Source organism: Vipera ursinii (assembly GCF_947247035.1).
Source record: "Vipera ursinii genome assembly, chromosome: 2".
NCBI classification, from domain to species: Eukaryota; Metazoa; Chordata; class Lepidosauria; order Squamata; family Viperidae; genus Vipera; species Vipera ursinii.
Genome location: NC_139513.1, coordinates 244,795,904 through 244,818,542, shown reverse-complemented (window position 1 = coordinate 244,818,542; position 22,639 = coordinate 244,795,904). Strand labels below are relative to the sequence as shown.

The 22,639-nt window shown below is 39.9% G+C and overlaps 1 protein-coding gene across 1 annotated transcript in view; it reads left to right on the top strand.

Moving 5' to 3' along the window:
* Positions 1-22,639, top strand: part of LVRN (laeverin) — a gene marked incomplete at its 5' end in the record, with an annotated part of 47,675 nt that overhangs the window by 10,191 nt on the left and 14,845 nt on the right. Inside the window, 11 exons of the mRNA XM_083356275.1 lie at positions 2,433-2,608; positions 3,123-3,249; positions 10,526-10,680; positions 13,320-13,433; positions 14,318-14,455; positions 14,709-14,774; positions 14,853-14,918; positions 17,248-17,408; positions 19,671-19,744; positions 20,504-20,643; positions 21,817-21,872. Of these exons, the coding sequence (XP_083212401.1) occupies positions 2,433-2,608; positions 3,123-3,249; positions 10,526-10,680; positions 13,320-13,433; positions 14,318-14,455; positions 14,709-14,774; positions 14,853-14,918; positions 17,248-17,408; positions 19,671-19,744; positions 20,504-20,643; positions 21,817-21,872 (1,273 nt within the window). The remainder of the gene's footprint in view (positions 1-2,432; positions 2,609-3,122; positions 3,250-10,525; positions 10,681-13,319; positions 13,434-14,317; positions 14,456-14,708; positions 14,775-14,852; positions 14,919-17,247; positions 17,409-19,670; positions 19,745-20,503; positions 20,644-21,816; positions 21,873-22,639) is intronic.

Below are 22,639 nucleotides of genomic sequence, written 5' to 3'. Positions count from 1 at the left end.
TAGACAAAACCTAAATCCAGACATAAGAGAGTTCACGGGGCAAAAAAAAAAGTTGTCTCCAAGGCACTATTCAATTCCAACATGGTGAGAGAGAGTGATTGATCCAGAATCACTTAGTGAGGTTCCATGGCTGATGGCGGATTGGAATGTCACTACCTGTATACCTTTATACCAGGGGTCCCCAGCCCCCAGTCCATGGACCAGTATCGGGCTGCGGTATGCCAGTAACCAGGCCACACAAACAAGCAAAGCCCCATCTGCGGGATGCAGGCAGCACACAAAACCACGCCCCCTCAGTCTGTGGAAAAACCTCTCTCCTCCGGTCCCTTGTGTCCAAAAGGTTGGGGACCTCTGCTTTATACCAAAGGTGCTGACTTGAGAAATATGTTTATGAAGGAGGCTAGAAATTGCATTGCAGAGTTTGGGCAGACTATTAATTATCCTAAGGTGTGGATTTCAATTTTAAATCTTCTGTGCTTTGAAAAAAAAAGAATATTGGTATGTTATTGGTAGAAGCAAATATATTGTGCCTATCTTTCCCATCAGCATACTGTCAGAGTCCTTACCAGCCCTGGTTCCACAAATGATAAATGATGGTCAACAAGGTAGCTGGCTAGGCAGGAACGTTCTGACCAGTGTTTATTGATGGCAAATAACAACAAATAAAGTCAGCACTGGGAGTGACTTGCTCCCAGTGCCTTATATACAGGCAATCCTGAAAGCGGTCCGGGAATGGATGGGGAGAAACAGGCTTCAACTGAACCCGGACAAGACTGAATGGCTGTACGTACCGGCAAGCCAGGAGAGTCAGAACGTCCCACTGCTTAACATTGGGGACAAGTTACTTCCCCCTGCTGATAGGGCCCGCAACCTGGGTGTCCTCCTAGACTCGCAGCTCTCCCTGGAAGACCACATTGGAGCTGTGACCAAGGGGGCCTTCTCCCGGGTTCGACTAGTTCGCCAACTACGGCCTTATCTAGACCTGGATTCCTTACGTACAGTCACCCATGCCCTTGTGACATCTCGCCTAGACTATTGTAACGCTCTCTACATGGGGCTGCCCTTGAGATCCACTCGGAAGCTTCAACTGGTGCAAAGTGCGGCGGCACGGACACTCTTGGGAGCCTCCCGATACTCCCATATCACACCTCTCCTCCGTGCGCTGCACTGGCTTCCGGTTGCCTTCCGTGTGAAGTTCAAGGTGCTAACAATGACATTCAAAGCCCTACATGGCATGGGTCCGGACTACCTACGGGAGCACCTTCTGCCGATGTCAGCACCCCACCGTCCTGTGCGCTCCCACAGAGAGGGCCTCCTCAGGGTGCCACCGCTCAAGGAATGTCGGCTGGTGGCCCCCAGGGGGAGGGCATTCTCAGTGGGTGCGCCAGCCCTCTGGAACACCTTACCTACCGAAATCCGGATGGCCCCTGACCTCCGTACCTTCCGTCGTGACTTAAAAACTTTTTTGTTCCAGCAGGCTGGCCTGGCATGATAGCGTTAATTGGGGTCCCAGTTTGTGTTCATTAGTGTTTCTTATTATTTTATTGTTCGGTCTGTATACCTTCCCTTCCTCTGTACACCGCCCCGAGTCCCTCGGGAGAAGGGCGGTTTATAAAAACTAATAAATAAATAAATAAATAAATAAATAAATAAATCCCCTCAGCTCCACCCCCCATCCAACCAGCCAGCATCCAGCGTCCGTCCCTAAAACCAGCATAGCTGGCCTCCGCCTCCCCCCTCCAGCGCCATCTCCAGCAGTCCAGCATGCAGCCAGGAGCCTCAGCTGCTTGGAGGTCAGGCGGAGGGATTCCCAAGCAAAGGGGAATTCCCCTCCCTTTCCCTTCCCTGAAGTGGCAAGTATGATGGAAGCAGGCAACTTTTTTTGTAATTGCACTTATTGGGCTTTTGAAATTTTAAGGTATTTCAGGCTTAGCTCATTACTTTGACTGACTTTATTTTTAAAAGATGCTGTTTCCCCTCCCCCCTTCCATAACTGCTGAAAATCTTGTTGCTGAACTTGATAACCATGGTTTTGGGATTGTTGGGAGTGGAGGCACAATTAGCGCTAGGAGGACCTGACATGGGCTGTGGATTCCTCAATTCTGCAATGCAATATGAAGCATATGGAAAGTAACAAACTACAGTTTATTTATGTATTTTATATATATAGTGGACATAAGAGCCACTTTGATGTAGAGATTAAGATTTAGATTAGAAACTAAAAGATAAATTCTAGACTTAAAACCAGCTGGGGGACTTTGGGCGAGTCACTTTTTCTCGAACCTGGGAGGAAGAACCCTGCGTAAACCATTTCTGAAAAATCTTGCAAAGTAATTGGGGATTCATCCAGGCAGTCACCAGGAGCCAAAAAGTGACTTGAAGGTACAAAAAAAGCTAATATATATTTGGATTGCTTCTTTATTTTTAAATAGATGCATCTGAGTATAAAGATGTGAACGACAGTGCACTGAGTGCTTTGATGAATGAAACTACACCAATTAACTGGACTATCACAGCATTTGAAACAACACTGAAAATGTCTACATATATTACTGCTTTTGTGGTCTGTAAGTTTGATTATGTCACCACAACTGAAAGAGGCAATCAGGTAAATAAACGTCTTGAGGTTACATTATACTAACAGTATGGGTTTGCATTTGTGATTAAGTTTTGTGTTACACCAGACATTCCTAAATTTAATTGATTCAGTAACATATAAATGGCATTGATCAGTGAGAAGCACAATGCAATTAAATTAAAAACTGTATGAACTCAGCCATTGTAGTTTGCAAACCTTAATATGTAACTTACTGTTATGTGAAACCAATCAACAGTTGTTTTTATTTATTCATTTATATTTATATATTTATCAAATTTGCATGCTTGCTGACTCCCTACAACTCTGGTTGTGTCACAATAGTTAAGGAAACTGCAATGCTAACCAAATAATAATAGGTAGATAAAAAAAACCAAATCCAGTCTAAACATCTGGCTGGCTGTATGACAAAACTAAAAGGTATTAGAAGATATGTGTACACTGTAAGACAGACAGATACACTAAAGGAAAAGTTGAGCTAATTATGGACTTGATTCTTACTATCTGAAATACTTCTTTCTAATAGATACGTGTTTGGGCTCGGAAGGATGCTATTCAAAAAGGATATGCTAATTATGCTTTAAATATCACAGGACCAATATTTTCATTTCTGGAAGACTTACTAAACATCAGTTATCCTCTTTCAAAAACAGGTATGCTAGCTTGTTAACTTTTAAAAATGTTTAAAAGACTATTGAGACTTGCAAGCATAGTAGCTTCAAAAATGCTGTTGTATCTTATTTCTGGTCTTAATTTAGTAATTTGTAATGTAACTGTTGTAAAACTGCATTTCTAGTGTTCAGAAAGTCATTGGTTCTTTGCCAATTAACATTTTGATGCATACCATATTTTATTATATTGTATTTGGAATATTTATACTTCGCTTTTCTGTTTAAAAATAGCTAGAATGACTTACAATAGATCACACAAAGATTTTTCAAACGGGCACAAGCCCCTGTGGCAGAAGTCCCCAACCCCTGGCCTATGGTGGGCTAGCGCACACATGTGAAGCTGCATTGGTGAAAGAGATGCATGCGCAAAAGCATCCTCTCTCTCCCCTTTCCGTCTCCGCTGTCTGCCAAGCCGGAAAGGTTGGAAACTGCTGGCCTATGGGATCATCTCCAAATTTGAGGGAATTTGCATATTTCTGGGTTAACATAAGGCATAAAAGATGGCCAGATGGGGCAGCAACTGCAGTTCTGCTCATCAAAAAAGGCTCTGCTGAAAGATGGAGGTGAAATACCAAGCCTTCATGCAATAATCTGCATTTTATGGAGTACTGTACTCTTATCCAGGGGTTCATAATCTTGGCAATTTTAAGATGTGTGACTTTAACTCCCAGAATTTTCCAGCTAGCCACCCTGCAGCTCCCATCTTGCTACAGTTACTGTTACATTTCAATGCATTTTAGTTCCAGCTGAACTTTATTTGGGGATTTTTTAAATACTGCTCTGGATACAGCTGCTTATTATTAAGGGAATATTTTGTTTTGTTTTTGTTTGAGGCTATAAGCTGCCCAGAATCCTTTGGAGTTGGGTTATAAGTACTATAGAATAAATAAGAAAACAAAACAAAACAAAAAATAAAATAAATGCCCAGTTTCTGGGATTCATGTTCTCAATGTCTTTAGGGGACTAAATACTATGGAAACCCTGTGACAATAAATATCAAATTATAACATGTAGATTCTTGTAGATGCTATATATTGTTTACAATGTCAGCCCTTTGAGATAGGCTACGTCACGGGTCGGCAACCCGCGGCTCCGGAGCCGCATGCGGCTCTTTGAGCCGTTCCCTGCGGCTCCCAGCCGCCCGGTGCGCGCGCACCTCTTCGAACGGGCAGTGGTGCGCGCACATCTCTCCAAATGGAGAGTGGCACCGCCCGTTTGGAGAGGTGCGCGCGCACCTCTCCGAATGGGCGCAGGTGCGCGCGCACCTCCCCAAACCTTTGGAGAGGTGCGCGCGGACCTCCGCGCAAACAGGCAGCGGTGCCGCTCGTTGGGAAAGCTGCCGCGGCCCGTTTGCAGGCTGCCGAAAGCGGCAGCTCTGCAAACGGGCCGTGGCAGCTTTCCCAACGAGCGGCGCCGCTGCCCTTTCCAAGAGGTGCGCGCGCACCTCTCCGAACGAGCGGAAGTGCGCGTGCACCTCCCCAAACCTTTGGAGAGGTGCGCGCGGACCTCCGTGTGAACGGGCAGCGGTGCTGCTCGTTGGGAAAGCTGCCGCGGCCCGTTTGCAGGCTGCTGAAAGCGGCAGCTCTGCAAACGGGCCGTGGCAGCTTTCCCAATGAGCGGCGCCGCTGCCCTTTCCAAGAGGTGCGCGCGCACCTCTCCGAACGAGCGGAAGTGCGCGCGCACCTCCCCAAACCTTTGGAGAGGTGCGCGCGGACCTCCGTGCGAACGGGCAGCGGTGCCGCTCGTTGGGAAAGCTGCCGCGGCCCGTTTGCAGGCTGCCGAAAGCGGCAGCTCTGCAAACGGGCCATGGCAGCTTTCCCAACAAGCGGCGCCGCTGCCCATTCCGAGAGGTGCGCACGCACCTCTCCGAATGAGCGGAGGTGCACACGCACCTCCCCAAACCTTTGGAGAGGTGCGCGCGGACCTCCGCGCGAACGGGCAGCGGCGCCGCTGTTAAGCGGTGAGAGGGCAGACGAAAGAAAGCATGCTGTATTCTCATCTTCGCCGTTTCGAAATCCCTGAATCTCTCTTCTTCGACCGACCCCCCCCACCCCCGGGCACGCCAAAGAAACCAAACAGAGCCAAATCAGAACCTCGTTAAAACGGGATAGAAAACCAAAAAAGTCCCAAAAAGTTGAAATGATTCGCCTTTTAAAAGACACACGTTCCTCATGCCCAGCTTTAAAGCGGTCTCAGCCTCACCGAGTATATCGGGGGATGCTCTCTCCCCTCCCTCTTGCGTGAATCCTTTATCATCAGGACGCGATTACACGCGAGTCGTTCGAGGCGGGCAAAAAAAAACAAACCCGACGCGGCCTCGGGACGGTGAGGCCGGTCCAAAGCTGACAGGTCGGCTCCCTCAACCCCGTAACGCAATCAAGGGGAAGCAGGAGATCATAAAGGCTGCGGTCCTACATTGCTCAGTCGACCCAAAGCCCTATCAACCATTTTATGGCTGGTGACGAGTGGGAACGCAGCTGGAGCGTGGAAAGCAGCTTTGCAACTGACAAAAATATTCCCCAGTAACCGAAGTGCCGTGAACTGCAGTCCCCGACACTATTAACATGCAACCAGTGTGGGTGCAACTACTGCCCTTCCCCCTCTCCCCACCCCGTATCGTGGATCTCTTTTCCTTGGCGGAGTTATCTTGGGAGTCGCTGCAAGCAGCAAATCTTTTTAAGATGTTTCTGACAGAGGCTTGAGAGTGGGGATGGGGAGAGGAACTACACCTGGGGTGTTGGGAATTATTTTCTCCTTTATTCAGAATTACGGATCCATTTACTTCCAGATCAGTGGTGCCACCGCCGTTGCCATGACAGCAGGAGGGGCAGGGCCTCCGCGATTTACAACCTCCCCCTTCCCCACCCAAACGAGCAGCCCCGGGAAAGTGGCTTCGGGACTTCTTTTTCTTGCTTCTAAGCGTAGGCACCAATCTGGGAAAAGTAATGCGCGCGTCTTTCTCGTCTCCCGCCACGCCTCCCATTGGCGTCTGCTACGGCATTCATAGGAAAAGCAAAGTTAGCTGGGGCGGTTCCCCGCGGCGGAGAGATTCTTGAACGGGATTCTTGAACCCGCGGTCCATCTTGGCTCCTCTCGTGGAGGGGGGAGGCGGCTGTGTAGCCGGCACCATGGACGAGGCCTACGACGTGATCGTGCTGGGCACCGGCTTGACCGTGAGTCCCTCGGAGCCACTCACCCTGCCTCTTCCTCTCCCCATCCCGGCATCTTCCACCCCTTGCGCCCCTCCGTGCAATTTTGCATTCCTATCCCTCCGGCTCCTGCATCCATGTCCGTCATCAGCAAACCATCACACATTAAAAAAAATGGCAACCGCGTGCGTCCTCGCATGCACAAGAAAAACCCGTTTTGCACATGCGCAAAATGTTTTTTTGCGCATGCGCATGCATGGACGCACGCTTGCGGCTCCCACTTTCTTTTATGTGTCATGGAACCGGTTCCCAGTGGCTCTTTACCTTTTTTAGGTTGCCGACCCTAGGTCAAGAAAAATATACAACAGGACGACTTCCGGTGGCGACGTGACGCCGAAGACAGCCGTTTTCGGGCTGCCCGCTCTGCAGCTGTGTTTTTCCATCGTAAACAGCGCCGATCAGCTGTTTAGATGGATTTGAAGCCCCCTCCTCGGGAGAAGAGGAGGGGGTGAGGCCCCAGGTAGGGGTTGAGCTCTCCGGGGCCGCCTGAGCTGAGAGCTTGGGCGGCTGAAGGATGAGCCCCCCCGAAGCCTGGGTTGCTCCAAGCTGCGCAGCGCCTCTGCTCTGGGATTATTGGAGCAGAGCCAGGCGTTAGCAACCACCCCTGCCAAAAGGAAATACTTTGGATTATCAAGATGCAGGCAGAGCGGTACAGGAGGTCAAGGTGAAGTGGACTCTTTATTTTTACTCTCTAGCTCAATGGATTTCATAGCTTCAAAGTGAAAGTGCGTAATAAGTGAAAGTGGGGGAAGATGGCGGCTAAAACTTCTAAAGCTCTCCGGAATGCGGGGTCTTCCCTGGTGCAAGAGACCTCATTGCAAGCTTTGCTTCCTCCTGCATCTCCCCCGGCATTGATGCTTAAGGATTTACAAGACGCTCTTGGAAAGCATGCACAATTGATGTCTGATATGTTGGATGAAAAGTTGAAAAAGCTGGAGGAGAAAATGGAGGAGAAAATGGAGAAATTGGAGAAGAAGATGGAAGAGAAGCTGAGAGCAATGAGGGTGGACATCTTGTCTAAGGTTGAATCCGTAGCTGAATGTGTGCTGCAGTTGGATATAAAAGTGGAGGATCTCAGTCAAAAGAACTCTATATTAGAAGCAAAGGTATTAGAAAATGAAAATATAAGGGATAAAATGGACGAAGAATTGAGCCTTGTTCAGTATAATCAGATGCAGTATGCTATTAGAATTAGGGGTTTAAAGGAGAATGGTAAAGAAGATTTAAAGCAGCTGATTTCTGAGGCTCTGGAAGGGGTACTGGGCCAGTCAGCATCTGAAATTGAGGGAAATATGGACAAAGTTTTTCGTGTAAATTCATGGATTGCAAGACAGAGGAAGTTACCCAGAGATGTGGTGGTCTATTTTACAAAGAGAGTAATGAGAGATGAAGTCATTCAAGCTGCTTATGATACTAATTTGGTAGTGGCTGAGCAAGAAGTTTTGGTTTTAAAAGAGATCCCTCCGAAGATCTTAAGGAGAAGGAAAGATTTTGCATTTCTAGTACAGGAACTTAAGAAACGTGATATTAAGTTTAGATGGGAGATTCCAGTTGGATTGGTGGCGACGTATGAAGGTAAAAGACATCGTTTGGTTACTGTGGCTCAGGCACGTGATTTTTATAGTAATGTGTTAAAAGCAACCCCCCTATCATTTTTGGAAGCTGCAAAAGGATACGGTGGGGGAAAGCTTCAAGACGTTGCAGATAGACAGACAGAGGACAATGGTGTTGGAGGGGATCAAGTCACAGTCTCATCGGTGGTTGCAGGAGGCCAGAAGATGACGCGTGCCACCTTAAGAAGAGCGAGACGAGAGCAAGAGCAAGACCAGCAGAAAGTTATGGAATCTTCAAAGTGTGCTTACAGTGAAGATGTCGGAGGAGAGCGGTCTAAAGAAGTTTTGGGGGTCATGACAGAGGTGCTCCAAAAGTTTTGGGGCGTTAAGATTGCTGATTAATTTTTAGATTAGAATGTCAATGGAGTAAAATTATTATAGAGGAGAAAAAAAAAGTTTTTTCTTTTCTTTTTGTTAATATTTTACACAATTTAAGATTGCTTGCTAGAAAAGTATATTAGGGTTATGGACTTAAAGTATGTGTTGAACTAAGAATGGGTATGTAAGCTCCTAATTAATAATAAGTTGTCTTAGAGATTGCCTAAATCTTTTTTTATATACTCTTTGTATTTGAACTTTTATTTGAACTTAAGGATGATTTGGAATTGCGAGACATTTGGCGTGATACATGCAAGAACTATTATTGATCATAGTTTAGTTTGGTTGGAGATTATTAAGATTAACAGAGATAGGCGCTTTTGGCGTGTAACTGAGAATTTGTTTGGAAATTAGAGAAAGGTGGGAGAATGCAAATAGCAGGTGAAAGTTTTTTTGTTTTTTTTCTTTTCTTTTTTCTTTTCTTTTGAAATTAATATGAATAAGGACTGGGATTAAGAAAATTTATTTTGAGTAAAGCTCTTTTTCTGTTTTCCTCTTTTTTTTCTACTTTATTTGTAATATTAATATTGTTTGTATTCATTTTATATGAGCTAGAGAGAGATAGAATTTATAGTTTATTGTTGTTAACATAGGGGTGTTTATGTTTGTTTTTTGATTTTATGCCCTGTATTTAGCGCTGGAAAGTCGGGGGGGGGAGGAGGGAGTAGGGGAGAGGGATAGGGTGGGTTGGATAGGGGTGGGGGAGGGGGGATTAAAGTTAAAATGTATTGTAAAACTTTTTAAATAATATATATATATATATATATATATATATACAACAGGATTCCAGGAATCTAGTAAGGTAGAATAATAGAAGTTTGAAAGCCTGCCCAAGTTTGTCCCATCTTATATGAAACAAAATCAAGGCATTATTTTTAGTGTCTTTCTCATGCTTTCCTGTTTTTCAGGGCTGTAATTTTTTTGGAAAGTTGCCTCTTAATGGCTTGCTAATTAGCACTTATAGTAGCAAAAGCAATTAGACTTATATACCTCTCCATAGTGCTTTACAGCACACTCTGAGTGGTTTACAAATGTCAGCATATTGCCCCAACAATCTGGGTCCTCATTTTATCAGCCTTAGAAAGATGGAAGGCTGAGTCAACCCTGAGCCGGTCAGGATTGAACTCCTGGCAATGGGCAGAGTTAGTTTGCAATACTGCAATGCTGCATTCTAGCCACTAAGCTCCCACAACTCTTCTCCTTTCCTATCCATAAGGTCAGTTCCGTATTTCTTTCCATAGATTTATTGCCTGGATTTGTACAGAAAGAAGATTCTGAATTTGGTATTCCTTGTGTTCATTCAACAGGGGTCATTTTAGATTGTTATGAATGAATAATGCTCTGTTATCAGATGCAGAGTATATACTTTGTGTGTAGATAAGATTCAATCCTAGATTGAATCTTTGGCATCCCTGAAAAGGTTTTGGGTTGAAATGTTGCTGAGAGAATTAGTAACTTCAGCTCTTATGTGAATACATGTAAGACAGGGTTTTCCAACCGGGGGTGCTTGCAACCCCTGGGGGTGCAAGATGATATTCCAGAGGGTGCGAAAACTTGGGTTTTCAAAATTATAGTGTATGCATCATTCGTTGCCATTATTTCGACTTTTGTAAGGGGTGCGAGAATATATCAGGAGTGTTCTAGGGGTGCACGGTATAAAAAAGGTTGGGAACCACTGATGTAAGACATTCTTCTAATTTCCTGTGTAAATCTTAATGTGACTAGTTTGATTTTGACTTAGAACTATGTGTGGACCTAGCATTGTGGTTTATTAATCCTGCTTTGTGGTTTATCACTAGTTTTGATGAGCCCTCTAGACATTGTTGAACATACTCACTTGACATAATATGTGATTCTTGCTAGAGATAATAAAATAAACATATTTGAAATAGAAATTGGGTAAATTACATGAAAGTAGCATTTGTAGATCTAAATGAATGATACTATTAATCCTGGGTATCTTGGGAAGTATGTGATATGTAAAAAGGGTTTATAGTATGTAATCATGTTAAGAATTAAATTGTTAAAATGACTCTTTTCCTATTCAAATTCCATTAGATTTTGTTGCAGTACCTCTTATGAATCACGGTGCAATGGAAAACTGGGGACTAATGATTTTCCATGAAATATCTTTATTGAGTAATCCAGAAGATAACTATATATCAAATAAAATGCAGATTTGCCAAGTTGTTGCTCATGAGATAGCACACCAGGTATGCAGTAAAATATCCTGTACAATATTTTCATTCATCATTACAATCAAAATGTTACTTCCTAATTACAGATAGTCTTCTATTTGCAACTATTTGTTTAGGTCAGGGATCCCCAACCCCCAGACTGTGGACCGACACCGGTCCTCAGCATGTCAACAACCAGGCTGCACAAACAAGCAAAGCTCCATCCTCGGGATGCAGGCAGTATTCCAAACCACACCCCCTCTAGTTTGCGGAAAAACCTTTCTCCATGGCACCAGTCCCTGGTGCCCAAAAGGTTGGGGACCTCTGGTTTAGGTGACTGTTGAAAATACAACAGCACTGAAAAAGTCACTTATGGCCGTTTTTCACATTTATCATTGTTGCAGCATCTCCATGTGATCAGAACTTGGGTGCTTGCCAACTGGTATTTATTTATGACAGTTACACTGTCCCTGGGTCATGTGATCACCATATGTAACCTTTCCAGAGGGCTTCTGACAAGCAAAGTCAATGGGGGAAGCTTTACAATCGCCTGATTCACTTAACTGTTAAGTGATTCACTTAACAACTATGGGGGAAAAATTGTAAAATGAAGCGCAACTCACAACAGCTGTGTTCCTTAGCAATGGAAATTTTGGGCTCAACACATCTGGAGAGTAATAGATTGGGGAATGCTGATCAAGCAATATAAACTGGTGCTTCTCAGCCTCTGCAATTTTTTTGATGTGTGAGTTCTAATTCCCAGATTTTCTAGTACACTGGGGAATCCTGGGAGTTGAAGTCCACACATCTTAAAGTTGCTGACATTGAGAAACACTGCCTTAAACATTAATCAGGAAAAACATTATGCTTGAAGGAGAGAAGGATTCTACAAGAAGGAGAAAAGCAGCTTCAAAGCTAGTTTTAAAAATATTTGCTTGTATTAACAGTCTTATAATAAACTGTATTATGTATCGTAACATACAACTAAGATCAAAGTATATTAAATAAGAGGCCAAAACAGAAATAAATATAATATTAACATTCAAGACAATAATATAAAACTAAAATAACAGCAATCAAAAAACCTGGTTGTCAGTAAATAGTTGAAAAATACCTCTAAAGCAGAGGTCTCCAACCCCTGGTCAGTGGACTGACACCGGTCCAGGGCATGCCAGAAACTGGGCTTTGCAAACAAGTGAAGCCCCATCCATGGGATGCAGGCAGCCCATGAAACCACGTTCCCTCCAGTCCGTGGAAAAATCTCTCTCCATGGAACAGGTCTCTGGTGCCCAAGGTTGGGGGCGATTGCTCTAAATAATTAATGAAACTATTAAAAATGTATTGTCTTGATACGGATACAACAAATAAAATAGTCTAGTATTTTCACTGAGATAATTTTGGTATTTTTTATTGTTCCCTAGAAAAGGATCATTGATATGTGGTAGATTGCAATAAACAACACTTTGCTTTCTATGAAGCACTTAGATACGTTGTGTAGCATGCAGGCAACAATAGCTGGAAAAGTGGAAGGACTGTTGATCATTAAGAGAGGGAGCCTTTTTTTCTCTTATGATTTCTTCATCCCAAACTTATTAAGAAGTTATAACAAGCACAGGGTACCAATATGAATCTGATTTTTAAAAAAGCTATATAATTGAAGAATAAATGAAGTATGGAATAGATCAGGACTGTATTTGTAGGAACAAAGAAATGAAACATTACCATATGGAAATTTAGTCTTAAGTCAGTCTTTCTTCAAGACACTAAGAAACCATTAAAATATAAATTCTAATCATTATTATTATTATTATTATTATTAATAATAATAATAATAATAATAATAATAATAATACAATACAATAAAAAAATCAAAACCAAAATGATTTCTATTTCTTTCAGATTAAGTAAAGAAGATCCTATATAAAATTAGATACAGGATTAATTCCTTGGGTGCTGTTAACCTCCCTATGTTTTTTATATAAAAACTACCAGAAGTAGCATTTGAAGAAATGTATGTAAGAATATAGAAATAGCAACCTGAATGGTGTGGTGGCCTAGTGGCGAATACACTTACCTTTCACTTGGAAGGTTGTGAGTTCAATTCTAAGTAGCGACAGCTGTTTGTCTCCTAGGGCGCACAGAAAAAATATCTGCTGCAAACTGGGTGTGGTGTCAGGAAGGGCATCCAGCAAGTAAATGCTCAGCTCCTTCCAGTCACCCCAGCTCTACTCTGAGTTAAGGGATTACAGGGTCTTAAAAAGGGAGAGTTGAAATAGCAGTTTGGGGAGGAAGTGGAAGCAATTCTTGTCCTGACTGTAATTAATTTATCTTGTCAGTCATGGTCTAGAAACTGCCAGAACTAATAATTACATAACAGAAAATGAGCACATTCATAGATACTAGTAGTTTTGCATTTATGGAATCCTTTGAAATAGTTGCATTGTATTATGTAATAAAAACTTAGATTTCTGTTTCTTTAACTCCCTATTTTAATCCTTATGGCATCTTTAATATATTTTCTAAAACTCCTGTCAATCTATAGATATTGTACCACTCCTTTGTGACAAGTTGTGCCCATTAAGTAAAATCATGAACTGCTCTCTTGCCAGATGAATGAGAACAGCAGTTGAAAGAATGCATTTAAAGACTCTTCTTCCCCTCCTTCCTATTTTAAGTGGTTTGGAAACCTAGTTACCATGGATTGGTGGAACGACTTATGGCTTAATGAGGGATTTGCAACTTACTTTGAATATCTAGGTCTAGACTACATTGAACATATCATGCCACTGGTAGGTGTGAATTAAACCAACCTTTCCTGTGTATCTTTCATTCAAACTCTGCCTTTACTTTTAAGTGCTTTTAATGAAAACTATGTAATACAGGCTCTAAGCTTGGAGAGATCTCTGTATCCAGACTATTTTATCTACTATTATATGAAATGGTGAATCCCTGCTCATGAGAGGTTTTCAAACATCAGCTGAATGGCCAATATTGTAGTTGAATCTGTATTGAGGAGGGAATTGGATTAACTTCTTTCCAAATTTGTAATTCTATAAGTATGAGTTCTGTCACACTTTCTCCCTATTTCTGTTATTGCTGAATTGCTAGTGTTATGTGAGTCCTTATCTGCAGCCTGGTACAATGCAGACATAGGCTTATTACGCCTAACCTAGTTTTGTAAACTTTACCAATTTGCATGTGAATTTTTGCACTAAGTACCATGACTGGTTGCTTATCAAGTTATTTATAGTCCTCCTCCTCCTCCTCCTCCTCCTCCTCCTCCTCCTCCTCCTCCTCCTCCTCCTCCTCCTTGTCTTAAATCACACATATTCTGTCTATACACACTGCTATTTATTAAGTGCTGTAAACCAGACTGGAACTAATTTATGCTTCTTGTTTACTAGAGATCAGCATGAAGACTTTACTAGATGGTATAATAGGTTCAGTGAATAAGTTGATCGATTAAGATTAAGATGGATAGAATTAACATTTATGCTTCCTTTCTGTATAGATTTTAAGTTTAAGCAAGTTTTTTTGAGTTTTTTTGAGTGGGAACAAGATTAATGATGTTAGAAAGGGGAGTAGGGAGAGCTAAATATGTTTATGAATGTTAACATAGAATTCTAAATTTGGGTTTGCATAAGTAAAATTAACATTTTATGGTTATTTGCAGGATAAACTCTTTAGCAAGCAGCTTGTACTACCTATGTTGGCTAAAGAAAATCATGCATTAAATAAGTCTGTATCAGATACAGAAACCAGTCAAACAGATTCATTATTAGGTCTGTTCAATACAGTAACGTACGATAAGGTAAATCATACATTATTATAAATTTCATATATGATTCATAAATAGATGGAATGGAAGAATATTTTTACAGTGCATGAGAAAAGTAAATTATTCTCTGTGTTATAAGATCTTGTAATCTGTATGAAAGTGAAACAATTTTGATTATAGTACCTACCATTTTCATTCAGTGTATGTATTTAAATTATTTTGAATATAATGTAAGTAAACATCTTCCCAAGTTTATTAATGTTTTCTCTCTATGCATCTATTTTAGGGGGCTTCAATCATTCGGATGCTTTCCAAATTTATGACTGAAGGATTATTTATCAAAGCACTGAATGTAAGTTTAGAAAATATCTTTACATTACATTCTATTGAAAATTTTACAAACAATAATCATGTTCTTGTTTTACTGCAGTCATATCTGAGTGCATTTTCCTTTTCTAATGCCGTCCAAGATGATCTGTGGAAACACATTCAAAAGGTGATTAAATTTATAATGCATTTGCTAGACTTTTGATTTTAATAAATTGGGAATTGTTGGCTGTAAGTAAAAGGGATTAAAACTTCAGTCATGACCATTGTATATGGCTGCTTTATTCTCTGAAGTCAGCAGCACCAACTGTTGCTGACAGTTCTTCTTGAATCCCTTGGTTTTTAGATCTGGCCTATGTCTGGACAGTTGTTGTTAATGGTCTTTTTAATGAGGCAATTGTATAGCTAAGTTAAAATGAGTTTGTCAATATTTGTCCAGACATTTATTTCTCTTTGGTATAATCCCCAGCTTCTGCAGGCAGCCATGTAGTCCAGCCAGAAAGCAAAAAAAATGTATGAAGTAAAGAGCAACCCTGTGGCAGATATCTGCTATAATTTAAGACATAGGGGATATAACTACCCATAGGAAGAAAAATGCTCATTTGTATCAGATAGCAGCTGCTATTTCCATGTGACTGAAATCGGTAGATGAATTTTGCTACCTAACATGGATAGGAAAAAAATGGTATTAGAGAAAATTAGAAAATTCTGGGGAAGTTAATTCTGTCAGGGCATAATGAGGAGTTTAGTCCCAATCTCATTATCCATACTCAAAAGAGAGAGAGAGAGTAGGGGAGGGGGAGGGAGGAGGGAGAAGTTATGGCTGATTTTTTTCTGGGGCTTTGTAGAAAACAAAAGTTTTTGGATTTTCTTCTTAGCCATTTCTTCATCTTCTACGACCCTGCTGAATTTTAGAAGAAAGTTCCTTCAAGCCTCTTATTAAAATGATCACTTTTGTAAGAGTAAGGAACACATGTCTGTCATGTGGCAATAAGATTTATGTTCCTCTGATAATTTCTCCTTATGATGTGCAGTGCATTCATTGTTGTATTGGGGGTGGGTGGGGTGGGGTGGAGCAGACTATACTGACTTTACCCATGTTTTGCCCTCCCAGCCTTAGCATTGCACACATATTAGTTCCTGGAGTGTTTATATTGTATTAGATATGAATAATAATATGAAAGCCTGTTTTTAAGCTTTGAGACTCACAAAGATCCTCAATTATTTTTCTAGGATTTCTTTTGCTGGTATACTAATAAAGGAGAATATTTGTAGCTCGGGGTTAAAATAAGAGATCCTTGGTACTCTGAGTTTGGTTGTTTTCTTGCAGATATTTCATTACTCAAACTAGGTAACATTATCAGCGCATTATCACAGGAAAACAATCAAGCTCAGAGAGGTGTGTAACAGATAGGGAAATGCTCACAGTTTTGATAAGCTGTGCAGTGTTGTGTATGGAAGTGTTGTATATGTATATGGTTGTATATACCTTTGACTTGCACAACAATGATTGAAAATTTACAAAGCTTGGATAGTGTCTGAGAGTGGTTTGTAATTGGATTAATCCTTGTTTCTGATTACTGGTTAGTAACTATAATAGTGTTTTGTATAATAATTACAAGGCGGAACCACGTTAATCAGAAACACAGATACATAGTTACTTTAAACTGATTTACAGAAATATCCTATTAGTTTATTCATGTTTATCTGATTTGAATCCTGCTTTTCAAAGTGTCAGAATCTTTCTCCAAATCTTACAACATCAACTTTATGTTGTTGCTGGGTAGAGAGAGCGTGCTATGTCACCCAATGATTTTCTGCAATTAAATATGGAACTTATCGTCATACTGAAGCAGCACAGTTATATTGAAGCATATAATTTGCCTGCATCACATTGGCCCTTAAATATCCCTTTTTGTGCCTCTAATAAATTGGTACCAATTCATTTGATTGGTAGCAAATGAAGAATATGTTCTTGTAACTATGCATTACAATTAACACAGAGCTTGAGTTCTTTATTATTAAGCAAGATAGAAGTCTGAGTCACAATGGAATTTCAGAACCTTGGATAGTTCCAATAATCAACTATCCTCAAATAATATATTGAGCAGATTTAGATTACCTTATCAAGATTATGTTCCTTTTTTGAAGATCAAAATGTTGATCTTCTGATTTGGAGATTAGCTTTTTATAAACTTTCCATCAATATTTTGTGTGATGCTTGCAGTTCTGCAGAAAGTCTGAACCTCTGCCAGTACCTAAGAAGATTCTTGCTTAAGGGTGCTTTCTTTGACCGGATTCCAACTGATAGCCGTTGATTCAGCATTAATTCAGCACCTTCACTGCTTGCATATTGCAAGAAGCATGGTTGATGAAAACTGATCTGCAATGTGGACTTGATCTCTGTTGGGATCTGAGTGATTCATGTTACTTGAAAGTTTCTCTATATATGTATTTAACATAACAACTGTATTTTAATCCTGAAATTTTTTTGGAAGGTAATAGATGAGCAAAATGACTTCCAGTTGCCAGCATCAGTAAAAATAATAATGGATTCTTGGACCTACCAGAAGGGCTTTCCACTCCTGACAGTAGATTTCTCAACTGGCAATATTAGCCAGGAAGCACTTTTTGCTGAAAAAAAAGAACACAACTCAGAGTACGTGTTTTTCAAAAAAAGTAATAATAATAATATAAAGACTTTAAACAGAGACTTAGTGGTCTAAAAATAGGGTGCAAATACTAATTGATGTGTTTGGTGCCATTCCAAAAAATTTGGAAAAGTACTTGAACACAATAGCAATGGATATAATCTCAGTTAATATCAATTACAAAGGTTGCATTACTTGTATTAGTGTGCGTGTGTTGTAGATAGACAGACAGATGGACAGATAAACATATATTAGTTATCTTAGATCCTTAGGAAAAATCCAATAGTCAAAATTACTAAATCAGTCAAAACTGTCTGGTAAACCATATGTAAATACAGATGATAGTATGAATTTTTTTAAATATATGGTCTGCAGGTTTTCACAATAGAAATAAATTCAGTTAGCACACTTTCCCAGTACAAACTATTCTTTTCTTTGAGCACAAATTGTTGTTTCTGCAGCTCCCAAATCTGCAAACTATGATTTGTGCTTACCCTCTGGAACAAAGTTTGTTTCTTAGACTTTACTTATAAATGCCAAAATGAATCTTACATTGCATCTGATTAAATAACCTTTATCCTTTATTGTCTTTTTTTTTACTGTGGGCACATTGGAACACATTAAAAATGAAATTTAGTTCCTTGCTCTCAAAGTGTACACATACATAACACACATTTAAACATGCTATATACAACATATGTATAAACTGACACCATTACATATAAATAACATATAAATATTAATCACTGTCTATCTTGAATACATAACAGAAAGAGGAAGCTTTAGAGTTCACAAGGTTAATACTGTATGGAACAAAACTATAAGTGAATCTGGATGTTCTGCTTCTGAGCAGGAACATGGGACACTTGGCTATTCAGCTGATTTTTGTATTGTACAAACTATAAATTGGAGAACCACCCAAACTGGGCCAATTCATTATGCTTTAATCTGTACTAAGTTATTAGAAATAAAATAAAGAATTAGAAATAAAGTAAATAATGAAGTTAAGAACAAGGACTTAATCTGAGGCTTATAGTATCTATAATAACATTTATTTATTTATTTATTAGAAAACATAAGAGTAAATATCCTACAGCTGTCAGTCCATGTTGTGGAATGCTTATTACTATCACAGTCCTCATTTTCAGCAGCTTGCATTGAATGTGTAAATATTTATATGAGAATATAATCAAATATCAGTCAGCCAAGATGGGCTTAAAGAAGTTACAAAACAAGTTTTCTAATCTTCTAGACAGAACTATAGCACTTTTTAACAAATATAAAAGTAAAGGTAAAGGTTCCCCTGCACATGCATGCTAGTCGTTTCCGACTCTAGGGGCCGGTGCTCATCTCCGTTTCAAAGCCAAAGAGCCAGCGCTTGTCCAAGGACGTCTCCGTGGTCATGTGGCTGGCATGACTAGATGCCAAAGGCGCACGGAACGCTGTTACCTTCCCACCGTAATGGTCCCTATTTTTCTACTTGCATTTTTACGTGCTTTCGAACTGCTAGGTTGGCAGAAGCTGGGACGAGTAACAGGTGCTCACTCTGTTACGCGGCACTCAGGATTCAACCCGCCAAACTGCCGACCTTCTGATCGACAAGCTCAGCGTCCTAACCCACTGAGCCACAGCGTCCCTTCTTTTAACAAATACATGCACACAAATATAAAGCAGCTTATATTGTTGGGTTGAAACCTGGAAAAAGCTGACAATAGTAGATTTCTCTCAGCTGTGTCATTGGAATGCAAAATGTACTCAACTGAAAAAGAGTTAAAATCACATAGTAGAACTTGCTTATCTTTGAAATGTGCCTTTTCCATGAGAATAGGTTCTCTTGGAATCAACACTATTTATTTCCATACAAGGAATATGACTTATAAAAGAGAAACTTTTGAAAAGGGAAATCCATGAGCATCATTATGCATTCTAGTTGTCAGGTATAGAAAGTGAATATTTCTTATATACTTATAGACATTACCATATTAGAGGTGAGACAGTCCCATACATATTATATTAGGCTTAAATGTAGATGACATCCATGTAATTCAAGTACGCATAAAAGTTCCAATTCACAACTGCACAGTGGAGTGTGAGTAATGCAGCTTTTAGGCATAAACAGATTTTGCATTGCACATTTGAACTATAATATTTTCCAAAAAAAGAGAGTTTTTCTCTAAGAATTTTTTTTCTTAATTTATGTAATAGCATTTGAATGGTATTTTACTTCAGTTTATGGATTAATTATCAACTGTTGTTTTTTTATTAAGTAGCACATGGATTATTCCTATTTCTTGGATAAGAAATGGAAGATTACAACCTTTAGTATGGCTTGATAAACGTAGTAGTAAGTATGTTTTCCTGAATTTAAGAAAGTCTTTACTGTCAGCAATATATGATTCTGAACATTTGAAAGAAGCAAATTGCAGCCGAAGTATCTAATGATGAGTTATTGTAATTTCCTCTGCTTTCTATATTGGTTCTTTAACAGAAGATTTGGGGGGATGGGGTAGCAGGAATAATTAACAATAATTAATAGAATGGCAACGAGTTTGATTAAAAATCATTGAGGCTCCTGATAGAAAAGAAACTGGAAAGCAGGTGAGAAGAGAATTAAACTGGTGATTAGGAAGGCAGTTTAAGAGAGTAAAGCTTAATTTAGGATAGATATAGTGAATCTCTGTCCTATGGTGTTGGTGCAACCAAAGTACTGTAGCAGTTCTGTCCTTTTCTTCCCAAAAGCCAATTCTACCATCTTAGGCTAGGAAAAGTGAAAAAGTGAAAATGAATGCTGCAATCAGCAAATCAATTTATTATACTTTTACATCTTTCAAAAGAGGGAAAAGAATTTCAGTACTCTAAACAGATCCAAATATTTCAGTGTGACATGATTATGAAAAAAGTCGTATCAATGACTTTTATCAATGTTATGGTTTTGAGAACTATGCAGCATATGTGTGGGCAGCATGATAAGCTGCACATGCTATACTTGCTTCTTTTTTTACATTGGAAATTATGCAACATGTCATCATGAGCATATGTAGGTTTTCAGAAGGGCACTGTTAAAAAAATTGTGCTAAGTTTTCTTCCTTTCATGTGTTTACAGAAATATTTCCTGAAATGAAAATATCAGATTCAGAACACGATTGGATTGTTTTAAATGTGAACCTGAGTGCTTACTATAGAATCAACTATGGTCAAAAGTATTGGAGAAGATTGGCCAAAGTGCTTGAAGATGATCCAAAGGTACGGTAGCTTTTATCATGATTATGTAGATGATTCTTATAAGAATGATTATGTTGGTCTACAGTGCAGCATTTTCTTAAAGCATTTTGAATCATGATTTCCCTTCATGGTGCTCCATCACTGGAGGTTTTTAAGAAGAGATTGGACAGCCACTTGTCTGAAATGGTACAGGGTCTCCTGTTTCAGCAGGGGTTTGAACTAGAAGACCTCCAATATCTTTTCCAATTCTGGTATTCTTTTATTTAGCTAATTCTGGTCATAGAGAGAATCATATTCCTATAGTGGATGAGGCTAGGGGTAATTCTTGAAATGTCTAGGAATTTTAGGAGTCAAAGAGCACAAGCATTTGCAAGGTTTTACTCTTAGTCTCCATTCCTACACAAAAATGTCAGCTTTTGGTATGTATTAAATCCATATTCTAAAATGTAATAAAGAATATATTCTCTTCCAAAATGTCTTACGTGAAATTCAGAAGAATGTAGTCCTGATAGAGATCACTAAATATAATTTATGGATTGAGGACATGAATGAAGGTAGTGTATTGTTTAATATAACCGTGGATTTGGCTTCCTACCTATCTGTAGTGGGAAGGAAACAGAAATGAAATGAAATGAAACAGAAAAAAGCACAGAAGTATTCTGATGGGTTTAACACACCCATTTTAATTATATTGTTCCAGCATATCAAGGTCTCAGCAGTCTGGCATGTTTATCTTATCAGGCTGAGGACTAATTTATTTTAATTGGGGTTTTATTTATACAGGGATAAATTTAATCTTTTTTAAATTTGGTTTTTAACTTTTGTATTTTTGGTTTTTAATTACCCTGTAAACCGCCCTGAGTCCCACGGGAAAGGGCGGTATATAAATGTAATAAAATAAATAAATAAATAAATCTTAGAGGAATGAGGAAATGGATAGCCTATATTCTTTGTGCATGAATATAATTTAGAAATTCCACCAATTGATAAGGTTTGGAGATATTTGTGAATTACTAGCAATATTACTATTTCAAATTAGAACCTGTCGTATATTTTTTTGAAGTCATCTTGAATAGCAGATCAATATAAAAAAATGTTTTTAGGAGTTTGAAGAAGCATTGCAGATACTTTGAACTACTATAAATATGAAGACAACTGTTTTAAATAAACTATAATACATGGGTATCTTTGCAGGCTATTCCTTCTGTCAGCAGATTACAGTTAATGGAAGATGCCTTTCATTTGATTTGGTAAGCTATGCACTGTAGTAGATTTCTCTACACTTATTATTGAGTTCTGCATTTATTCTGCATCTGATCCCTTTTTTAAGAAACATCCAATACATTTTTCTCTATACTTTCTTCTTGCACCATCTTTGAATGTAATTTAAGTGCAGGTACCTCAATGTACCACATTCGCTGGATCCTTTGATCTACTGGATTAATCAACAAGAGTTGAGGAAAGAAATAAGGCATGGATTTTAAACTAATACATATTGCAGGGTCTGTAACACACTGTAACACCTTTCCTAGCCTTGGTGACTAGAGAACTCTGCACAATGAAAGGATCTCTTAATGCAGCACCCTCCCCAACCTTTGGGGCACCAGAGACCTGTTCCGTGGAGAGAGATTTTTCTGCAGACTGGGGGAGACGTGGTTTCACACGCTGCCTGCATCCTTTTGATGGGGTTTCTCTTGTTTGTGTGGCCTGGTTTTTAACATGCCGCAGCCCTGTGCTGGTGCACTGACCGGGGGTTGAGGACCCATGTCTTAATGCATTCCCTTTCCCTTAACTTAGTTCCTGAACCAGTGTGAATCCACAAGCAGAAGAGGTGCATGGCAATGTGAACTGACTTCTACTAGCCATCTGCAATTTCTTCCTCCCACTTTACTTAGGTAACTGCATCTGTGCATAGGAAAGGTTGGGCAATAACATTGGTTCTACAGAAATATTTGAAAGCAACACACGTGTGAGATGATGTATAGGGCTACTAGACACCACTTATTCACAAATATAT